Here is a 21,247-nt window from a genome sequence, read left to right on the forward strand (position 1 = left end):
GGGAGGGGGTAAAATAGTAAACAGAAGGGTGGAGGGGTAAGTCCGCGGGTGTGCTGGCCCTTACAAATTAATTTAAAGTAAGGCACTCACAAGTAATTTTAAATTAACGCACTCACAAGTTTAAAGTTAAAAATCATAAATATACTGTAGGATATCACCTACACTGTGAGGCTGAAGGCAGAGAGTCTAGATAGATCCTGGGGGCTTCTAGGTTGTGTTTTCCTTCAGATTCAGTTGTATTTCATAAGCCTTACAGGGCTTCTGATAGAGAGACTGTAGTCTCTCAACACAGGGCTTGGAAGCTGAAAGTGAGACAGAAAGAATGTTAAATTTGTTAGCCAACTAGGTTAAGTACTAAGCAGGAGTGGAAGGTAAAGTGTGGAGGAGGAGTGCAAATCAGTAGATGAGTGGAGTGTGAGATACAGTGAGGTATTAGCACAGAGTGTAAGATACAGTAAGGTATTAGCACAAGTATTCAACTTATATAGTCATATACATTTAAATGTATGGCTCAAAAAAGCAATGCATATATAGCTACTACAGTCAAACACATGTAATTACTGACTACAATACAGCATTAACTAAAGAAGAAAGAGAAAAAAAATACACTAAATAGTTTAACCTTTGGAAAAACAAGAAAAAGAACCAAGTGGTATAGCAGTAATACATCATAAATAGTATCAATATAGACATATGGCCAAAATATGGCCCTTTCCAGCTGAACTAATGCAGTGTAGTATTCAGGCTGTACAGAAATACAGTCAATGTACACACAGAATCATAGGAAGACATTAGGCTATTGGCCCTGAAGCCCTTACAAGCCAAGACAAGAATGCAGCCCATCTTCCGACATGTCAGCACCCAATGCCCTTGCAGCAGGGACACAGGTGGAATCCCAGGGGTGTATTTTCTGTTCCCCATCCAGTTATCCAGGTTGCACTTAAAAAGGGTTAATGAGATTCTCTGCTTGATGTGGAGAGGGAGTCTATTCCATTGAAGGGGGAGTCTCTGGGACACAAATCTGTCCCACCAACAAGGCCTAATGATGTCACAGACCAAGTTGAGGTCATACGTGTGGGTTACTCGAGTGGAGCTTGACTTGTGGATATGCAGCAGTCCCATCAAGGTGGGGTTTGAAGCTGCTTTGTATGCCAGACAGAGGTCACCTCTGAGGAGTCTGTATGAGACTGAGCAGTGGAATAAGGCTTTTAGCTTGTCTGTGTAGGGTGGATGTTTGCGGTCCTGGATCCTCCTGGTGAGGAACCTCTGTGGTTTCTTCAGGTGCTGCATGTGCTTTGTGAGGTACATGCTGAAAAGGGCATTATGCTCAATAATGGGTCTTATAAGGGAAAAATACAGGGATGTTATGACCTTCTTATACCTGGATGAGATACCCTTACTTATGGGGTGGGCCATGTAGAAAGCTTTCCATACAATGGAGGCAATATGATGTCAAAAATCAGTTTGCTATCAGTCTGGGTGCCAAGTCCCTCATGACTGATTGCATGCTTAGGACGGTATTAATGTGATAATTTGTGGGGATGTCACTCTCTCGAAAGGGAGAGCATTCAGTTTTAGGCCATGTTTCTGGCACCAGTCATTTGTTTGAGTGAGACCCTATTGGAGGATGCCCACATCACTAGGGGAAGTGATGACAGCACCCAACTTGCAGTCATCTGCAAATTTGGTCAACCATAGCCACTGGTTTTGGCCTGCACCTCAGAAAAGTACAGCCCAAACAACAGAGGCCCCAAGACCGATCCCTGTGGTACATTGTTCGTTACAGGTCTACTGCTTGAGATGGCTTCCCTTATTTTGATTAGGTGGGTTCTATCAGTGAGCCAGTTTGCTACTCATCTGGTAGCATATGCATTGATGCCTAGTTGAGAGAGTATATCTATTATACCAGAGTGGGGAATAGTATTGAAGGCTTAGGCCAGGTCAAGGTAGGTGGTGTGACCATCTTCCCTCATACATGGCTTTGGTGGCTGTCTCAAAGAAGTCGAACAAATTTAACAGGCATGACCTCCCCTGTAGTAGAATAGAATATTCTTTTATTAGCTGCTCTCTTATAAAAAACTGTAGACTGTATGAGATCTTTCTCTTCTTTAATCCCTGCCTAGATATTTCAGTCAAGGCAGACAGTGGGTATTAAATCTATGCCTCTGCTTTCCCAATTATCACTTCCTGCTGTCCTGTTACTGCTACCAGGATTTTCACAATGAAATGTCAGTAAATTTGAAAGCGATTGGCCACAGTATGACTTTTAACGGTTACCTATCAAAACATTGAATGATCATAACATCTAAACTCAAAACATCAAGACCATAACATGTAAACCTCAAAACATCTAAAAGTCATAGCATGGAATCTCAAAACATTGAAAACTACAAAGCAACTATAAATAACATCCCACACACTGTTTACTACGTTTCTGCATGGGGGCAAGCCCCCCCCCCTTAAATTAAATATACCAACTCCAAGATTGCACTACAGTAGGGGAAAAGGTTAATTTCCTAACCCCACTGTAGTGAGATCTTGGAGTTGGTATATTTAATTATGGAGGGGGGTGGCGGAGCTCCCCACGTGGGGGGTGCAGGGGGGCTTGCCCCCCTGCAGAAATGTAGTAAACAGTGTGCAAGGTTTTTATTTATAGTTGCTTTGTAGTTTTCAATGTTTTGAGATTCAATGTTATGACTTTTAGATGTTTTGATGTTTAGATGTTAAGGTCTTGATGTTTTGAGTTTAGATGTTAAGATCATTCGATGTTTTGATAGGTAACCCTTTTAATACTTATCCATCAACCCAATAACCAAGTACTTCACCATCATTCCCTCCCACATCTTGGGTATTCTATCAATGTGACCCCCTATTGCCCTAACCTTTCTGTCACTTATTTTGGAATCTGACACTCCATCAAACGTCTTAAGTGCCTCAAAAATTTTCCTCATGTCTACCTGAATAGAATAATACATTGTCTGCACAGATACACCCTCAGTTCCCTGTTTCCACAGTTACAACTCCCTAACTCATCTGCAGGTCTCAGTTTATCATCTATGAGCTCCAATAAGACCAAAAACAACAACAACAATAGTGCACTCCCTATCATTTTCCCCTAGAGAATGCAACAGTATCTAAATATGACCAATCAACTCTGCTTAATACCTTTCAGCATCCAGTGAGATAACTGCTATTTCTTCCACCTCCCTAACCTCATCCTGAATTATCAGTAAATTTATTTATTTTATATTTGTTGACCGGGTTTGTCCGACTGGGCTACAAATGCCCATTTTCAGTGGAGGCCTGAGGAAAAAAGCTCCAACAGAAAATAGTAATTTTACATATTAAATAATTTGGTTTTCTTTGGACTAAGGATAACTTGGTTTTCAGATAGCCAGTTTTCTACAGAGTTAAAACAAGACCGTGTGTCTGATTTTAGTTGAGTTGGTGATTCAGCAATAGTGATATGTGTAGAATCATCTGCGTATTGTATCAGCGAGGATCCAGGACAAGAAGAGTAGAGAAAGTTGGTAAAGATGTTAAAAAGAAGGGACCCAAGGATGGAGCCTTGTGGAACACCCATTTTAACAGGAAGAAGAGGGGAGAAAGCTGAGAGCCATTTGACTGATTGGAGTCTATCAGAGAGATAGTTGTTAAACCAAGATATGGTGGATGGAGAGAAGTGTAAGCTTGCTAGTTTAAGGGGAAGTTTATGAGAGACTGTATCAAATGCTTTAGAGAGGTCAATGAAGAGACAGGAAATAAGTTTCTTACTGTCTCTAGCTAGTGATACAGAGTTTAGGAAAGACAGGGAGAGCTGCAGTAGTGCTGTGCATGGGACGAAAGCCATGTTGGGTAGATGTGAGTAGATTTTCTTGCAGAAGGTAGTGTAAGACTTGATTGTGTATACATTTTTCCAGACTTTAAAGTATGAATTATATTATCAGAAATTCTCTGCTTCTGTATAAACCCACACTGATACATGTCTATTAACTACGGCATTATCAAAGCCAATTATTTTACGAGAATATTCATGAATGTCATATAATCAGGATCTAAAACTGTAATCTGTCAGTATGAGCTAATTATTTTGAGTCATGCCCATCTTTTAGTGAGACCACAATCACCCAATTTTTCTCTACTTGATTAAATACCTTTGTTCAAATTTTGATTATATTCTCATTCCCGAAGCACCATAGTTTTATAAGTATCCAGTCTCTATTTGTGGACTGTTTTTTCTGTTGTCTAGTCATTGCCTTCTTCACTTCCTGCTCTGTAATTTCTGCCATACGTCTTTCGCCTTTCTTGTCAGGAACTGAACCGTTAAAAAACTGTATACTGTATGATACTGTATGAGATCTTTCTCTTCTTTTAATCCCTGTCTAGATATTTCAGTCAAGGCAGACAGTGGACATTAAATCTATGCCTCTGCTTTCCCAATTATCACTTCCTCCCATCCTCTCTTCTCCTGTCCTGTTACTAGGGTTTTCATAATGTGAAAGTGGGAAGTGGATGGGGTTAGCGTGTCCTCCATCACCGAGCCATTTCTGCAGTTAGGCTGCTCGTCTCGCACTCGCTCACTCCTCGGGTGTGCCCCCCCTCAACAAACCTAAAAAGACAACAAAATAAATGGGAATACCCCCTACAGTAGTCAACTACCTTGGACTACCTACAAAAGCGTTGAATTAACTAGCGTCTCACTCCTCGGGTGCTTCCCCCCTCAACAAACCTAAAAACACAACAAAATAAACGGGAATACCCCCTACACTGGTCAACTACCTTGGACTACCTACAAAAATGATGAATTAACTAGCGTGTATGTATCTGGCCTAAACTATTGGAATATTTTAAATACTAATTGTACCCTACCCTTAGCGAACACTCTAGCAGCCTTCTGCAACCCTTTACCTCTCCCCCTCTCCAGTTGCTTTTTCTCTTAGTCTTTCCCTAAAAAGCCTACTATATTCTCTGGCTCCCACCCCCATTTCACCACTAGGTGGCAGCAGACTCCCACTACAGTTCAACGTTTGCTTTCTTGCTTGCTGTTCCACTACCTAACTAAAGCTACCATCATTCAGTACACCAAACCTAAATGTAAGGACACATAATAAAGGAGAAAGCCCAACTCTGCCCTGTAACCCTATATCAGACTAACTCCCACCCCAATATACCTCACTCTAGATTATACACTGTCCCACTACTGAGCCCCACCAACTGATAGTTTCCTGCTGCTCCCACTCCTACCTGGCTCTTCCCTTCGCCCTGGCCCTCTTCCAGTACAGCCCCTCCCTCTTACCTCCTTATCCCCTACCCACAGGTGCACTTCCTTACCCATACCTATTTCCTTGAGGTGCTTCAGTGGCGCCATCTTTTAGAAAGTGGGAAGTGGATGGGGTTAGCGTGTCCTCCACCACTGAGCCATTTCTGCAGTTAGGCTGCTCCTCTCGCACTCAGTAGGTCATAAGCAACTGTTTATGCTGTTTACTTGCTCGTGTGATGCCTGCAACTGCTGTTTTTTTGCCTGAATGTACTGTATTTACAGCCTGAAACCTATACTTAATTTTTCTAACTTCCAGTGCTATGTCGCCGAACAGCCATGTGCTAAACTGCTGAATAGCCTTACAACTGAGTTAGCGGTATGCAGATAGGATTAAAAGGCAGCAACAAATAGTATTAATAATATCTGGACAGCATCTTTTGCCTGTGAAAGCCTGTGTTTAAACATGACATGTGTTTTTTGCTCGTATTTAAGTGCTAGTTGAATTTCATAGGTGCTGATCGTAGAGTACCTATCTGCTTGATATAAAGTGTCCGTTGAATCAAATTAAGACATTAATATACTTTCTAAACTTTTCTAGATGAATGCTGCTTCAGCACTTGATGTAGCCCGGTGTAAAACCGTTGGATTTCTAATAATACATTTAGCTCGCATAGTGCCGAACCCAGCCAGCTACAGGGGCTGAACGCCAACTGCAGCACCATCTAACCTCGGGATTCATGAAGCTTGAGCCAGGTGCAGGCGTAGCATCGGCGTTCTAACACCAAAGATGGCCGCCGAGCGATTCAGATAGAGCTGTTCCCACGTGCACTATCTGCGTACGCTACGCCTGCACAACTCCTGAGCCTTGTATGCTAATTACCCAATGTGCAGCAGTGTAGCATGCAAATGAAGGTATGTAGTGATTCAGGAAGTTGTGCAGGCGTAGTGTAAGCATGCAGAAATGTAAACCATAGAAAATGGTTTACATTTTTGCATACATAAAATCAAAGCCATGACAGCTGACCAAACACTTGTATTATATTGTTAATATATGCCAATGGCTAAATATATAGCCATTGGCATAAAAAAAAATGTACAAAATATAAAATTAACATTTAATATATATAGTCGCACTATTGCGACGTGGAAGCGCAGGGCAGCGGTGCGCAAAGGGGATCACAAGGAATATATAAAAATATAGAATAAAATCACAAAGTAACACATATCAAGATTTCCCCATAACAGTCAATGGCAGGCATGCTACACCATACTCATGGCGCAAGGGTTGCTAAGGGGCAGTGACAGTGTTATGCACAGTAACTAGGAATTAGTAAGCAATGACATGCAAATGAGAGGAGTAATAGTGAATCGCAGATTCCCCGCTGGTGTAAGGATGCACCTCACAGCGTAGCGTTATAACACCGAGGTGAGCCTTTGAGATAAAGATGACATCAAGAGAGGGGTGTGTCGCCATTGCTGTAAGCACATTGGAGCATTGCTAAACCGGTCTGCCCCTTGCTAGGCAAAGCTGCAGGATAGGGGTGTGTCGAATTGCCCATAGCTATGCATAGCTGAGAGTACACAAGGTAACCGAGTATGCATGTGAACGGAGATGAAAACGCACGTAAATCTGGTAAATGGGTATGCGCGGCACGCACTGCAGCTGAAACAGGAAGGATATAGGAAAGTAATAAGGAAATGCTGCAGCACTGAAACTGGAGTACAAATGACTAATTAACACCTAGGAGCCTACAGTGGGCCATTGACAACAGCTAACAAGGCTGTAAGCAGCTACTTGCAGAAAAAGGAAGGGGAGGGGCTGTACTGCAAAGAAAAAGTACAGTTTTGTACCTACCATAAATGTAGATGTCCAATAGGTATGCATCTGCAGTCATAACATATGGGTTTTCCTGCCTCAGGGAGCCCTTCGGTCGGCCGGATTCCAAAGTCTGGGTCTGGCCTCGGCTGATGTCGCACTTTCCCCGACGTCAGAGCGTCTGGGGTATAAAAGCATCATTCTTGCCCCAGATGCCAGGTGCCCTCTAGGAAGGCTAAATTTGGATAAATGCTGAAAGTTCCAAACATTTGCAAATTATATACATGATAAACAAACAAATACACCATAATAGATTCCCCCAGCTAGCTAAAAGAGGGGTAAGCACCCTAGGAATACCACAGAGGGGAAGGAGGGAGGGTAATCCTGACTGCAGATGCATACCTATCGGATCTACATTTATGGTAGGTACAAAACTGTACTATGTCCTTCAAGGATGCATCTGCAGTCATAACATATGGGTAGAATACGATAGCCAATCTGGGGGAGGAGGTACTAAGAAAAGGATGGTGTAGTTAAGATCCCCTGCAGGACTGCAGTTGCAAACCCTGCTCTGGATCTAGAGTATAAAGGTAGATTGTAATGCTTGGCAAATGTATGCACGGAGCTCCAAGTAGCAGCTTCTAAAATGTCTTTGGTAGCCACCCCCCGTAGGAAGGCTGTAGTGGTGGCCGTGGCCCTTGTGGAGAGGCCTGATATTTTCAGGAACTGTCTTTCCATGAAAGGAGTAGCAAAAGCGAATGCAATTTCCTATCCATTTTGAAATTGCCTGTTTGGAAATTGCTCTTCCTTGCACCCCAGTTGCATATGCTACAAAAAGTTAGTCAGTTTTTCTGTTAGTTTTTGTTCTGTCCAAATAGTAGCGTAGTTGTCTGTGTATATCCAAGGTGTGCAAAAGTTTTTCCCCTCTATTCTGTGGATTAGGGAAGAACGTAGGCAAGTGAATAGCTTGGTTCAAGGATACCCTAGATACCACCTTTGGCATAAAAGTAGGATTGGTTCTTAGTGACACCCTGTCCTGGTGGAAAATAAGAAAAGGCTGCACTGCCATTAATGCTTGTAACTCAGATACTCTTCTTGCTGAAGTGATTGCCAGAAGGAATGCAGTTTTCCAAGATAGAAACTGTAGATCCGCTGATGCTGCTGGTTCAAAAGGAGGTAGTGTCAGTTTCTCCAGCACAAAGTTGAGATCCCAGGCAGGTAGAGGGGGTCTTCTTGGAGGTTTTATATTTTTGGTCCCTCTCAGAAATTGTTTGAGGAGAGGGTGTAAGAAGATAGGTGGATCCATATTGTATTCTGCTGAAATTGCTGAAGCATGAATCTTAATGGAAGAATAAGACAGGCCACTGTGGAAAATTCTGCTAAATATTCTAGGATATGTGCTAGGTTTGCCACTGTGACATCTGCACCCTTTGCTGTGCTCCAAATGAGAAATCTCTTCCATTTAGCCGAGTATGTCTTCCTTGTGGAAGGCCTGCGAGCCTCCAGGATAATGTCCTTCACCCTCTGAGATAAAACAGTTTGGTTAGGATTTAAGGAATTTTCCAGGCAGTTAGCTGCAATGTTTTCAAGTTTGGATGCAGGGTCTTGAAGTTGTTCTGCGTCAGAAGAAGAGGCCATAGGGGGAGAGGCCATGATTTTGCCTGAGACATGCTTCTCAATAATGGATACCAGTGTTGTCTTGGCCAGTCCGGAGCTATTAGTATCACTTTTGGCTGTTCCTCCCTGATCTTCAGTAGAACCTTGTACATCAATGGGAGAGGTGGGAAGGCATATACTGTTAGGGCTTTCCAGCTGAAAGAGAGAGAGTCCACCCTCCAAGCTTGTGGGTGGTATGTCCTTGAGCAGAATGTCTTCAGTTGATGGTTGAGTGGGGAGGCGAACAGATCTATCTCCGGCATTCCCCATGTGTTTGTTATAAGTTTGAAGATGTCTGGGTGCAGCATCCATTCGTGTGCATCCATGATAGCTCTGCTTAAGCTGTCGGCCAGTGAATTTTCTTTCCCTGGCACGAATTGGGCCTGTAGTTGGATATTGAGATTCAGGCATAGTTCCCACAGATTCATAGCCATCCGGCATAGAGGGTAAGAATGTGTGCCTCCCTGCTTGTTTATGTACCACATGACCGTGGTGTTGTCTGTCCTTATTAACAGATGTCCTTGTTGGAGGAAGGGTTTGAATGCCTCGATTGCATGCCTCACTGCCAGCATTTCCTTTTGGTTTATGTGCATGCTTAGCTGTCCTTGAGGCCATAGGCCTTGGATACATTTGTCCTCCATGTGTGCTCCCCATCCTCAGTCTGAGGCGTCCGTGGTGATGGTCTGCCTTGTTTTTGGTTTGTTGAAAGGCAACCCTCTATTGGACTGGCAGGCCTGAGCCCACCACAGGAATTCCTTTTGAAGGCATGGAATGATTGGTATCATGGTTTCTAGACTGTGACTGTGTTGAGACCATACACTCCTTAGGTACCATTGTAATTTCCTCATATGCAGCCTGGCATGTGGGATTAGAATTATGCAGGATGCCATGTAGCCCAGGGCCTGCAGGATTTTCCTTGCAGTAAGCTGAGTTTGTCTTGTCAGGTTCATGAAGTAATCTGGAAGTTGTTTTTGCTTTTATTCTGTGAGAAAGGCCATTTGGGTGTTTGTGTCCAGATCTGCACCCAAAAAGGTTATCCTTTGGGATGGTACTAGTCTTGACTTTTAGATGTTGACTGTGTATCCCAAGGTCTGTAGCAGGTGTATGGCATAGGCCAAGTCCTTTATCAATTTTTTCTTGTTGTCCGCTTGTATTAGGCAGTCATCCAGGTATGGGTAAATTTGAATTCACTGTAGTCTGCAGTGTGCAATTACTGATGCCAGGCATTTCGTGAATACTCTGGGCGCAGTAGATAAGCCAAAGGGCAATGCTGAGAATTGATAATGCTCTGATCCTGCAAGAAATCTGAGGTGTCTTCTGCAACTTGGTCGAATAGGGACGTGCAGGTATGCCTCCTTGAGATCTAGAGTCACCAGCCAAGACTCCTTGCCCAACATGGGAAGAAGTTGCTGTAGGGTCAGCATTTTGAATTTTGGCACAATGAGATAAGTGTTCAGTGCGGACAGGTCGAGAATAGGCCTCCATTGATTTTCTTTTCTTGCTACAAGGAATAGTCTGGAGTAAAATCCTTGGCCTTGTTCTGAACATGGTACCTTTTCTATAGCTTTCGTCTGAAGTAAATTGCTGATTTGTCTTAAAGCCTCTGCCTTCTGATTTGGTGGAAGGTTTGGCATTCCGCTTCTTTTTGGCAAGGTGTGGAAGTGAAACCTGTATCCTTTGTCTATTATTTGCAGTGTCCATGTATCCTTTGTAATGTAATGCCAGTTTTCTGAGAATAAAGCCAGCTTTCCGCCCAAGGGTGCTTCCAGTTGATCCCTGGTAGGCGGAATCAGAGTCAAGTCATTGAGCCTGTCCTGTAGTAGTGGTTGTGGTTGTAGCTGTTGCACTACTCCTCTGGTTGGCAGGCTGCCATTGACAGTCTCTGTAGGAGCCCTTTGATTGACCTCTGCCTCTTGAGCACCTGTTCCTACCTCTCTGGGCTCTGTCCGAGTCTGGAAAGGACCAATTCTTTGAAGGCCAGTTTCTGCTGAACCTCGGTGGTTGAACTTGCAGGAAATCTTTAACTGTTTGCACAGATTTTGCTTTTTCTTCAACCTTTTTTAAGATCTCCTGAGCAGAGGAGCAAATAAATTTTGTTTCTCCATTGGAGCATCCAGGAGTTTAGCCTTGACATGGTCTGGCAAAGATTGTTCCTTCAGCCAGGCATGCCTACGAATAACTGCCCCAGTCATGGCTGATCTAAATGAAGCCTCCAGTGCATCATAGCCACTGTTGAGAGTTATGTACCAAATCCTGATGGGATTTACGGTCTAGGGGTTCAGGAGAAGAAAGTTTCTTATTCAGTTCATCTAACAAATACTCTTGGTACTGTATCATATGAAATTGACAGTTTAATGCCATGACGGAAAGAGTTGCAGAAGTATACACCTTCTTTCCCCATCTCTCTAAAGCTCTAGACTCTCTTTCAGAGGGTAGAGGATTTTTGGCAGTAGTGGCTACACTCGCGGTAGGCCTAGCCGTGGTTTCAGCCGAAACCGCGGGCCGCGAGTGTCGGTCCTTTTCCTTGCGTTTTTTGACCATATGCGAAGTCGGAGTCTCCGACGGCATTTTATAAGCAAAAGCGGCACCAAAAAATTCCTCTGCAAACTCCGACCGACGTCTAAGAGTTCGTCGGTTGAAGGAGGCACAGGCTAAACAGGCCGATACGTCGTGGTCTGGGCCTAAGCAAGGAAGGCAGTAAGAATGGAAATCCTTATGAGGTATTTGTTTCCCACAAGTTAAACAATTATTTACTTTGTCTGACATCGGCTGAGGCAAGAAAGAGTCCCCAATGGGGTACTTGGCTTTTTTCGAAGTCTTCGGTAGCTGAAATCACTGGATCTGACCGACCAGCACTTGCGAACAGCTTCTGCTTCGGGCACCGTATGGCAAGAAAGACTGAGGGAAATGGGGTCGGCTGATGCTTTTATACCCCAGACGCTCTGACGTCGGGGAAAGTGCGACATCAGCCGAGGCCAGACCCAGACTTTGGAATCCGGCCGACCGAAGGGCTGCCTGAGGCAGGACAACCCATACGTTATGACTGCAGATGCATCCTTGAAGGACATCAGCAAAGTGTCAAAGCAGAACAAAGCCGATATGCAGTATATCAGCTACAAGGCACAAGGCAGGCAAGTAGATCTCCAGAGTAAAGCCCCATACTTGCAGTACTCATTGCAAAACTCATAATTAAGACACGCAGCAGCTGGAATAGGTCATACACACCCACTTACATCAGCAGCATCCATAGCACAACACTATAAACTGGGAAAGCACCTCACACACATTTGTGTATTCCCATACACTCTGCACCAGTGGTGTATACAAATGGGGAACTTTTATTATGTACATGTTAGGGGCTGCCATAACTTTGATCTACCAGCATGTGTTGGAGACTGAAGGGGTGTGGAGGATGATGCACATGACCACTGCAGGCACCAGAGCAGGAAGAGAGTGTTCAGAACCAGGGTAACCTACCAGGGGCTACATGATCTGGAGATAGTAGAGGGTTACAGGGTGGACAGGGACACCCACCAGCAGCTTGTGGAGCTGTGCCAGCCACGCCTAACAGCCAGAACAAACAGAGGGGAACCCATCCCAGTGGATACGAAGGTATGTGTAAGCCTGAGAATACTAGCTACAGGTACCTTTCAAAGACCAACTGGGGATATCATGGGGATCTCACAGGCATCAGCAACCAGGGTACTACACCAGTTCCTGGATGCCATGTTACCACATGCCATACACTCTGCACCAGTGGTGTATATAGATGGGGAACTTTTATTATGTACATGTTAGGGGCTGCCATAACTTTGATCCACCAGCATGTGTTGGAGACTGAAGGTGGTGTGGAGGATGATGCACACGACCACCGCAGGCACCAGAGCAGGAAGAGAGTGTTCAGAACCAGGGTAACCTACCAGGGGCTACATGATCTGGAGATAGTAGAGCGTTACAGGGTGGACAGGGACACTCTACAGCAACTTGTGGAGCTGTGCCAGCCACGCCTAACAGCCAGAACAAACAGAGGGAACCCATCCCAGTGGATACGAAGGTATGTGTAAGCCTGAGAATACTAGCTACAGGTACCTTTCAAAGACCAACTGGGGATATCATGGGGTTCTCACAGGCATCAGCAACCAGGGTACTACACCAGTTCCTGGATGCCATGTTACCAAATGCCAATGAGCACATATACTTCTCCCAAACACAGGAGGAGTTGGCTAGCAATATGAGTCTCTTCCACTGTGTGGCAGAATACCCGGAGGTACTGGGTGCAATAGACTGCACACACACACACACACACACACACACACACACATCAAGTCACCACCCAGTGAGCAGGGTAGGCGCTACATAAACCGCAAGGGATACCCCTCCATCAACTGCCAAATCCTGTGCAATGCCCAGGGCATTATCGTGGATGTGTTTGCTGCCAGCCCTGGAACCTATCACGACTCCCACATCTGGCATGCCTCACAGCTGTATTGGTTATTTGCCAGGGGGGACATCCCAAATGGCCACCTGGTGGGGGATGCTGGCTATGCACTGGAACCGTGGATGATGACTCCCATCAGAAATGCACACACACACCCGTGCAGGAACGCCATAATGAGACACACGCACAAACCAGAATCATCATAGAGCGTGTGTTTGGGATGCTGAAATCATGGTTCCATTGCTTGGACATATCTGGTGGAGCCTTGCAGTACTCTCCAGGCACATGTGCCCACATATTCATAGTGTGTGCCATGCTACACAATATGGTCCTGCGGAAACAGCTGCAGCAGGGACAGAATGGTAAAGGCCCTCACAGCCCACCACCATTGCCAAGGGCCCCACAGGCACAGAGGTACTCAGACCATGAACACCCTGAGCCAGCCCCTGTAGGCAGACGAAGGCATGCCCAGTATGCCCATGCCTTGGCAAAGAGGGAACGTATAGCACACACACTGAGTGTAGGCATCTAGGGACTGACACTTTTCTCCACCTGCACACACAGTAAAAATGGATGGCACACACAAAAGACTACCTGTAAATTGTCATGTATAGGCAGTCTACTGTGTGCATCCAACATACGCAGCCCTCAACTATTGCACACACAACAGCCATTGGCACAAGGTAAGTCAACACCTGAACAGTAAATTAAGCTATCAGCATATGCATATACTGTATGTATAGATTCATAGGTAGGTACTTGACCAACTGCCAGAGGCCATTTTTTAAAGGGCAGCCAAAATGTGTCAGCTTTTGCTACCCCCTTGATTCATTAACTGTCCCTCTGTGGAGCAGAGCCAATGGCGGGATCCCTGGGGTGCATCTATTCCACCCTTCAAGGTTTCTCTTGCAGAGTGTTTGTGAGGGGCTCTGCATAATGTAGTTAGGGATGTTGTTCCAAAGTATGGGGAGTGTCTGTGACAGGAAGCTGTACCCAAAGCATCTTCCAGTTATTGTTGTGGCAAAGTGCAGCTCACTACAGTGTGTGGCACACTGTGACATGGATTCCCATAAGTGGAGCATATCCATCAAGCCTGAGTTCGTCATGGCTGTGTTGGCCAGCGGAGATCATCTCTGGGTAAACGAGATGCCACTGAGTAAAGCAGGAGTTTATTCAGTCTGGCTGCATAGGCCATATGTTGGAGGCCAGTATTCTCCTTGGTGCGGTACATTCGTGGACCCCCCAGCTGTTGGACGTGTCCTCTGAGGTACATCTCACATGGGTTATTATAACCTATGATGGGACTGATGAGTGATGAGTAAAGGGGCACTATAACCCCAGTATGTCTAGATGGGAATCCTTTAGTAATCAGATGGCCTACATAGAAGGATGTCCTAACTACTGTGCTGATATGATTGTCAAAGGGGAGATCACTATCTACCTTAGTCTCCAGATACCCCATTACCTTGTCTGTATTAAAGGGGTTGCTGCTTATGTGTTAACATGTGGGTGCCAATTCCACAATGGAATGACCATGCAGTTAGTGGCACTTGGCTGGAGGCCATGTTGTTGGCACCCTGTGACATTCTCTGTGAGGCCCCTTGAGGGATGTCCGTGTCAGCTGGACTATCAATCATGGCTCCCAGTTTGCAGTCATTGCCAAACATGTGGTTGCCTGTACATCTGAGATGCATATGCCACAACAGTAGGGCTCCCAGGACTGAGTCCTGTGGGACACCAGTCGTGAATGTTCAAGAGTTGTACCTGGAGACCGCTAGTCATACCATGTGGGTTGTGTGTATAAGCCCACTGGCAACCCAACCTGATGTATGGGTGAATGTATAGGCTGGTATGTTTATCAATAATACCTGTGTGGGGCATGGTGTCAAAAGCCTTGGTGAGGTCCAGGTAGTATGTGTGAACCACCTCCCCCATCATTTAACGTCTTGGTGACTGTATGTAAGACATCAAACAGGTTCAGAAGGCATGAACTGCACTCAACCAAGCTGACCTGGGTTGGGTCACGTGTTCGGAGGTTACCAATGTCACTGTTAATGAGTGCCATGAGGATGCAAACCATACCACTGCAGACCAAGCTAGTCAGGTTTATGGGGTGGTAGTTACCATGGTCAGTTGTGATTCCACCTTGATGGAGTGGAATAACCGTTGCCACGTGCCATTATATGGGCATGTAGCCTGTGGAGAGGCTGAGGTAGGAATGCTTAATTAGGTGAAGGGCAGGTTGTCTTGTACAGTTTCCAAGATGCAGTCTGGGTCAACATCTGCCTTCATTGACACTGTGTTTTGCTGTTAGAGAGGGCCATTTCCACCTGTGTGTCTCTGATGGTTGGAATACTGTACCTTTCGGGTAGTACTGTGGCTATTTAGGGGGTGAAGTATGCACCGAATGTATCTGCAAGGATGTTGGCGATATCAGTAGGGTCAGCATATTTTGTGCTATATTTCACCGGCACAGTGCAAATCTGTGTGTCACCACGAAGATCCTTGACATAGCCAAAGAAGGCTTTGTGGTTATCCTTCGAATCCTTGTGTATTCTCCTGCTGATGTTAGCCTTGGATGATGTCATGAGAGACCTATGTATCATACTAATAGTGGTCACGGATGTCTGCCCTTCGTGGGATTTGCTGTGTGTCTGGAACACTGTCCTACCTCTGTAGTACAGCCTGTTTATTGCAGAGGTCCACCAGAATGGTGTCTTTGTCTAGGAGTGAGTCTTGGTTTACCAGTGATGGCGCGATCCATACATCCGTGTAGGTGCTTATAGACTGCATTTGTAAATCTGTCTGTATCTTGAGCAGTGTTTCCCCTTAGCATGGGGGCTGTGAAACCCCCCACCCCTGTCACTAGTAGTGTAAATATAGCTGTAGGAAAGGTATACACTGTGGTATCCATGAGTAGGGGAGATGCTAGGGCGTGGAAACAGTGAAAAGATCATGGTCGGATCTAACCAGTGACTGGTTAACCTCTGCTGTGGTGCACCCGTTGCCCATGTTGGTGATGACACATCTAATAGTTTCCATCCCACGTTAGGGGGTTACCACCTGATACAGGGCATATGAGGTGATACATTCCAGGAAGTGCTGGGCCTGGAAGTGAATACCGGAGTACATTTCCCAGTTAATGGTATGGTAGTTGACATCGATCAATGCCAGGGTGTGCGTTAGGACTGTCATGTTCTCCACTGTCTCCAGGGAGGTGGAGTGGAGGTCTTGGGTTATGGAGGGTGATCCATAGCAGGCCACATTCCACATTGCAGTTGTGGCTGATGTTAGCTGCACATGGATGATCACAGAGGTATCATGCTGCCCCACTAACCTGGAGGTGTAGGTATCCCTGATGAATATGGATACAGCCACCTCCATGTCTGTCAGTCCATGTACTGTGGCTGAAATGTGTGGTATGGGTTGTAGTCTGGTAGTGCTGGTGTGTTCTCAGGAGTCTTAAGACAAATTTTAGTTAATGCACAGATGTTGATGTTGTCCATCCTGAGGAGTGCTGCAGTGCATGCATGTTGTGATCACAACCCCTGGTGTTGAGTAGCATAATCCTCATTAAATCTGATATTGTGCCATTTACAGAGCTGGTATTCACCTTTGACCTGGGGGGTGCATCTATTCCACCCTTCAAGGTTTCTCTTGCAGAGTGTTTGTGAGGGGCTCTGCATAATGTAGTTAGGGATGTTGTTCCAAAGTATGGGGAGTGTCTGTGACAGGAAGCTGTACCCAAAGCATCTTCCAGTTATTGTTGTGGCAAAGTGCAGCTCACTACAGTGTGTGGCACACTGTGACATGGATTCCCATAAGTGGAGCATATCCATCAAGCCTGAGTTCGTCATGGCTGTGTTGGCCAGCGGAGATCATCTCTGGGTAAACGAGATGCCACTGAGTAAAGCAGGAGTTTATTCAGTCTGGCTGCATAGGCCATATGTTGGAGGCCAGTATTCTCCTTGGTGCGGTACATTCGTGGACCCCCCAGCTGTTGGATGTCCTCTGAGGTACATCTCACATGGGTTATTATAACCTATGATGGGACTGATGAGTGATGAGTAAAGGGGCACTATAACCCCAGTATGTCTAGATGGGAATCCTTTAGTAATCAGATGGCCTACATAGAAGGATGTCCTAACTACTGTGCTGATATGATTGTCAAAGGGGAGATCACTATCTACCTTAGTCTCCAGATACCCCATTACCTTGTCTGTATTAAAGGGGTTGCTGCTTATGTGTTAACATGTGGGTGCCAATTCCACAATGGAATGACCATGCAGTTAGTGGCACTTGGCTGGAGGCCATGTTGTTGGCACCCTGTGACATTCTCTGTGAGGCCCCTTGAGGGATGTCCGTGTCAGCTGGACTATCAATCATGGCTCCCAGTTTGCAGTCATTGCCAAACATGTGGTTGCCTGTACATCTGAGATGCATATGCCACAACAGTAGGGCTCCCAGGACTGAGTCCTGTGGGACACCAGTCGTGAATGTTCAAGAGTTGTACCTGGAGACCGCTAGTCATACCATGTGGGTTGTGTGTATAAGCCCACTGGCAACCCAACCTGATGTATGGGTGAATGTATAGGCTGGTATGTTTATCAATAATACCTGTGTGGGGCATGGTGTCAAAAGCCTTGGTGAGGTCCAGGTAGTATGTGTGAACCACCTCCCCCATCATCTAATGTCTTGGTGACTGTATGTAAGACATCAAACAGGTTCAGAAGGCATGAACTGCACTCAGCCAAGCTGAACTAGGTTGGGTCACGTGTTCGAGGGTTACCAATGTCATTGTTAATGAGTGCTATGAGGATGCAAACCATACCATTGCAGACCAAGCTAGTCAGGTTTATGGGGTGGTAGTTACCATGGTCAGTTGTGATTCCACCTTGATGGAGTGGAATAACCGTTGCCACGATGCCATTATATGGGCATGTAGCCTGTGGAGAGGCTGAGGTAGGAATGCTTAATTAGGTGAAAGGGCAGGTTGTCTTGTACAGTTTCCAAGATGCAGTCTGCGTCAACATCTGTCTCCATTGACACTGTGTTTTGCTGTTAGAGAGGGCCATTTCCACCTGTGTGTCTCTGATGGTTGGGCTACTGTACCTTTCGGGTAGTACTGTGGCTATTTAGGGGGTGAAGTATGCCGAATGTATCTGCAAGGATGTTGGCGATATCAGTAGGGTCAGCATATTTTGTGCTATATTTCACGGCACAGTGCAAATCTGTGTGTCACCACGAAGATCCTTGACATAGCCAAAGAAGGCTTTGTGGTTATCCTTCGAATCCTTGTGTATTCTCCTGCTGATGTTAGCCTTGGATGATGTCATGAGAGACCTATGTATCATACTAATAGTGGTCACGGATGTCTGCCCTTCGTGGGATTTGCTGTGTGTCTGGAACACTGTCCTACCTCTGTAGTACAGCCTGTTTATTGCAGAGGTCCACCAGAATGGTGTCTTTGTCTAGGAGTGAGTCTTGGTTTACCAGTGATGGCGATCCATACATCCGTAGGTGCTTATAGACTGCATTTGTAAATCTGTCTGTATCTTGAGCAGTGTTTCCCCTTAGCATGGGGGCTGTGAAACCCCCCACCCCTGTCACTAGTAGTGTAAATATAGCTGTAGGAAAGGTATACACTGTGGTATCCATGAGTAGGGGAGATGCTAGGGCGTGGAAACAGTGAAAAGATCATGGTCGGATCTAACCAGTGACTGGTTAACCTCTGCTGTGGTGCACCCGTTGCCCATGTTGGTGATGACACATCTAATAGTTTCCATCCCACGTTAGGGGGTTACCACCTGATACAGGGCATATGAGGTGATACATTCCAGGAAGTGCTGGGCCTGGAAGTGAATACCGGAGTACATTTCCCAGTTAATGGTATGGTAGTTGACATCGATCAATGCCAGGGTGTGCGTTAGGACTGTCATGTTCTCCACTGTCTCCAGGGAGGTGGAGTGGAGGTCTTGGGTTATGGAGGGTGATCCATAGCAGGCCACATTCCACATTGCAGTTGTGGCTGATGTTAGCTGCACATGGATGATCACAGAGGTATCATGCTGCCCCACTAACCTGGAGGTGTAGGTATCCCTGATGAATATGGATACAGCCACCTCCATGTCTGTCAGTCCATGTACTGTGGCTGAAATGTGTGGTATGGGTTGTAGTCTGGTAGTGCTGGTGTGTTCTCAGGAGTCTTAAGACAAATTTTAGTTAATGCACAGATGTTGATGTTGTCCATCCTGAGGAGTGCTGCGAGTGCATGCATGTTGTGATCACAACCCCTGGTGTTGAGTAGCATAATCCTCATTAAATCTGATATTGTGCCATTTACAGAGCTGGTATTCACCTTTGAGGCTCTCCTAAATAAGGCACCATGGGGGTGCCAATAGCCCTGGCCAGTATTCCAAAGCCTAAGGCTGACACATAGGCTGGTATGGTATAATTGCATGCATGTTCCCCATCTGTGCTTGTTTTTCATCTTCCCTTTAGGTAACCTACTGGTAAGCAATAGAAAGCCTTAAACTTATACAAGTCTTCTAGCTTCCAAGATAGGCTTTTGGAGTGACTAAGTATCAGTGTTCTGTATGTTCTTGCTGTACTCAACTGTTTCCTGACTACATGGTGATTTCTCACTGTATATTGTGATCTGAAGGTCTGTTTATTCACATATTATGGCTGTGATGGCCTGCACATTAGAGGTTCACAGCCTACTACCTATCTGCCCAAGAGCAATTAGAAGCATAGCTACAGTGTGTTGGCCTTTCCCGCACCATTGATGAAGTAACTGAGCCTCTGTCAAGCATAGCCAATGAAGTAATTCCAGGCAGAGTTGCTGGAAGCTGCTGAAGACTGGGGTTGTGGAGGGTGATAGGGGCACTTGGTGATCTAAAGAGGGCATGTTAATGTGGCAATTCAACACCATTCAATTCCCCCAGCAGGTCGTGCAGCTATCAAACTGGACAGGCTCCCTTACTCCCTGGCTGTATGTTTCTGGGACACATGATCCCAGGGGCGTATAGTCTGTTACCCATTCACACAAAAAGGTTTCCCTTGAAGTGTGTCAGTGAGGGGCTATGCCTAATGTAGTTAGGAATGTAATGAATTGTCTCACCGTACATTTGTTATATGTTGTTATGTCATGAGTATGTGAAGCTCAGTGAGTAAGGGGGCTACCGCCCTTTGCATAGCCTAGCTTACACATAGAAATAATCTAAATAGGAAATAGGCGGAAGCAATGTTAATGTCAACAGTGTAATGGTTACAGCATCAGCATAGTATCCGTGCATTCGAGGTTACAATCTCGATAAAGGCAGGGATGTTTATCATTTGCAAAAGTATACCTTAACAACAGCTTGCATATATAGGTAGTAATCGTCTGTATAATAAAAATTTGAAACACCCATATAAACCCATGTGTGCTGGAGAGTACAGTCAACAAAGAATGTAATGTTATGTCAGCACATAGTGAGATGTTATGTCACTGACATGTACATATCCGGAGTAGTTAGCGGATGTGGCAGTGTTTGCGCGCACAGGTTATACGTTACAAAGTTTGTTTAACTGTCTTTAACCACTGCTATAATGTCACACAAACACTTTTAAACATGCTTACAACTGCTTAAATTCGCCTTACTGCAGTAAAAAACATTTGTAAAGCATTGCAGGCGTTGAACCCTGGACCATGCACACTATAGTCATGGGACTTACCACTAAGCCATACGAGGTGTACACATTTCATGGTCTTGAGACTACACCTTATACCATATGCATTTCACTGTAATGATCACAAATGGGACAGTCACTTTGTGTACATATGTACAGTACATTATAATGTACTGTAGTTTGTGAACCAACACATTCCAGTCCACAGATGTATTACTGTTACAAACTAATATGAAATATATTATATGTCAGTGATGTCTATATATATATATATATATATATATATATATATATATATATATATATTATACAGTTACATCAATATATATATATATATATATATATATATATATATATATATATATATATATATATATATATATTTATATATAAACATCTATGA

The 21,247-nt window shown here is 44.9% G+C and overlaps 1 protein-coding gene across 1 annotated transcript in view; it reads right to left on the minus strand.

The window, feature by feature from the left end:
• Window positions 1-207: 207 nt before the first annotated feature.
• The window catches only part of KIAA0930 (KIAA0930 ortholog), a 2,167,533-nt gene continuing 2,146,493 nt past the window's right edge, over window positions 208-21,247 (minus strand). Inside the window, exon 9 of the mRNA XM_044087231.1 lies at window positions 208-302. Within this exon, the coding sequence (XP_043943166.1) occupies window positions 208-302 (95 nt within the window). The remainder of the gene's footprint in view (window positions 303-21,247) is intronic.

Source organism: Protopterus annectens, chromosome 11.part0, assembly GCF_019279795.1.
Source record: "Protopterus annectens isolate FY-2018-M chromosome 11.part0, PAN1.0, whole genome shotgun sequence".
NCBI classification, from domain to species: Eukaryota; Metazoa; Chordata; order Ceratodontiformes; family Protopteridae; genus Protopterus; species Protopterus annectens.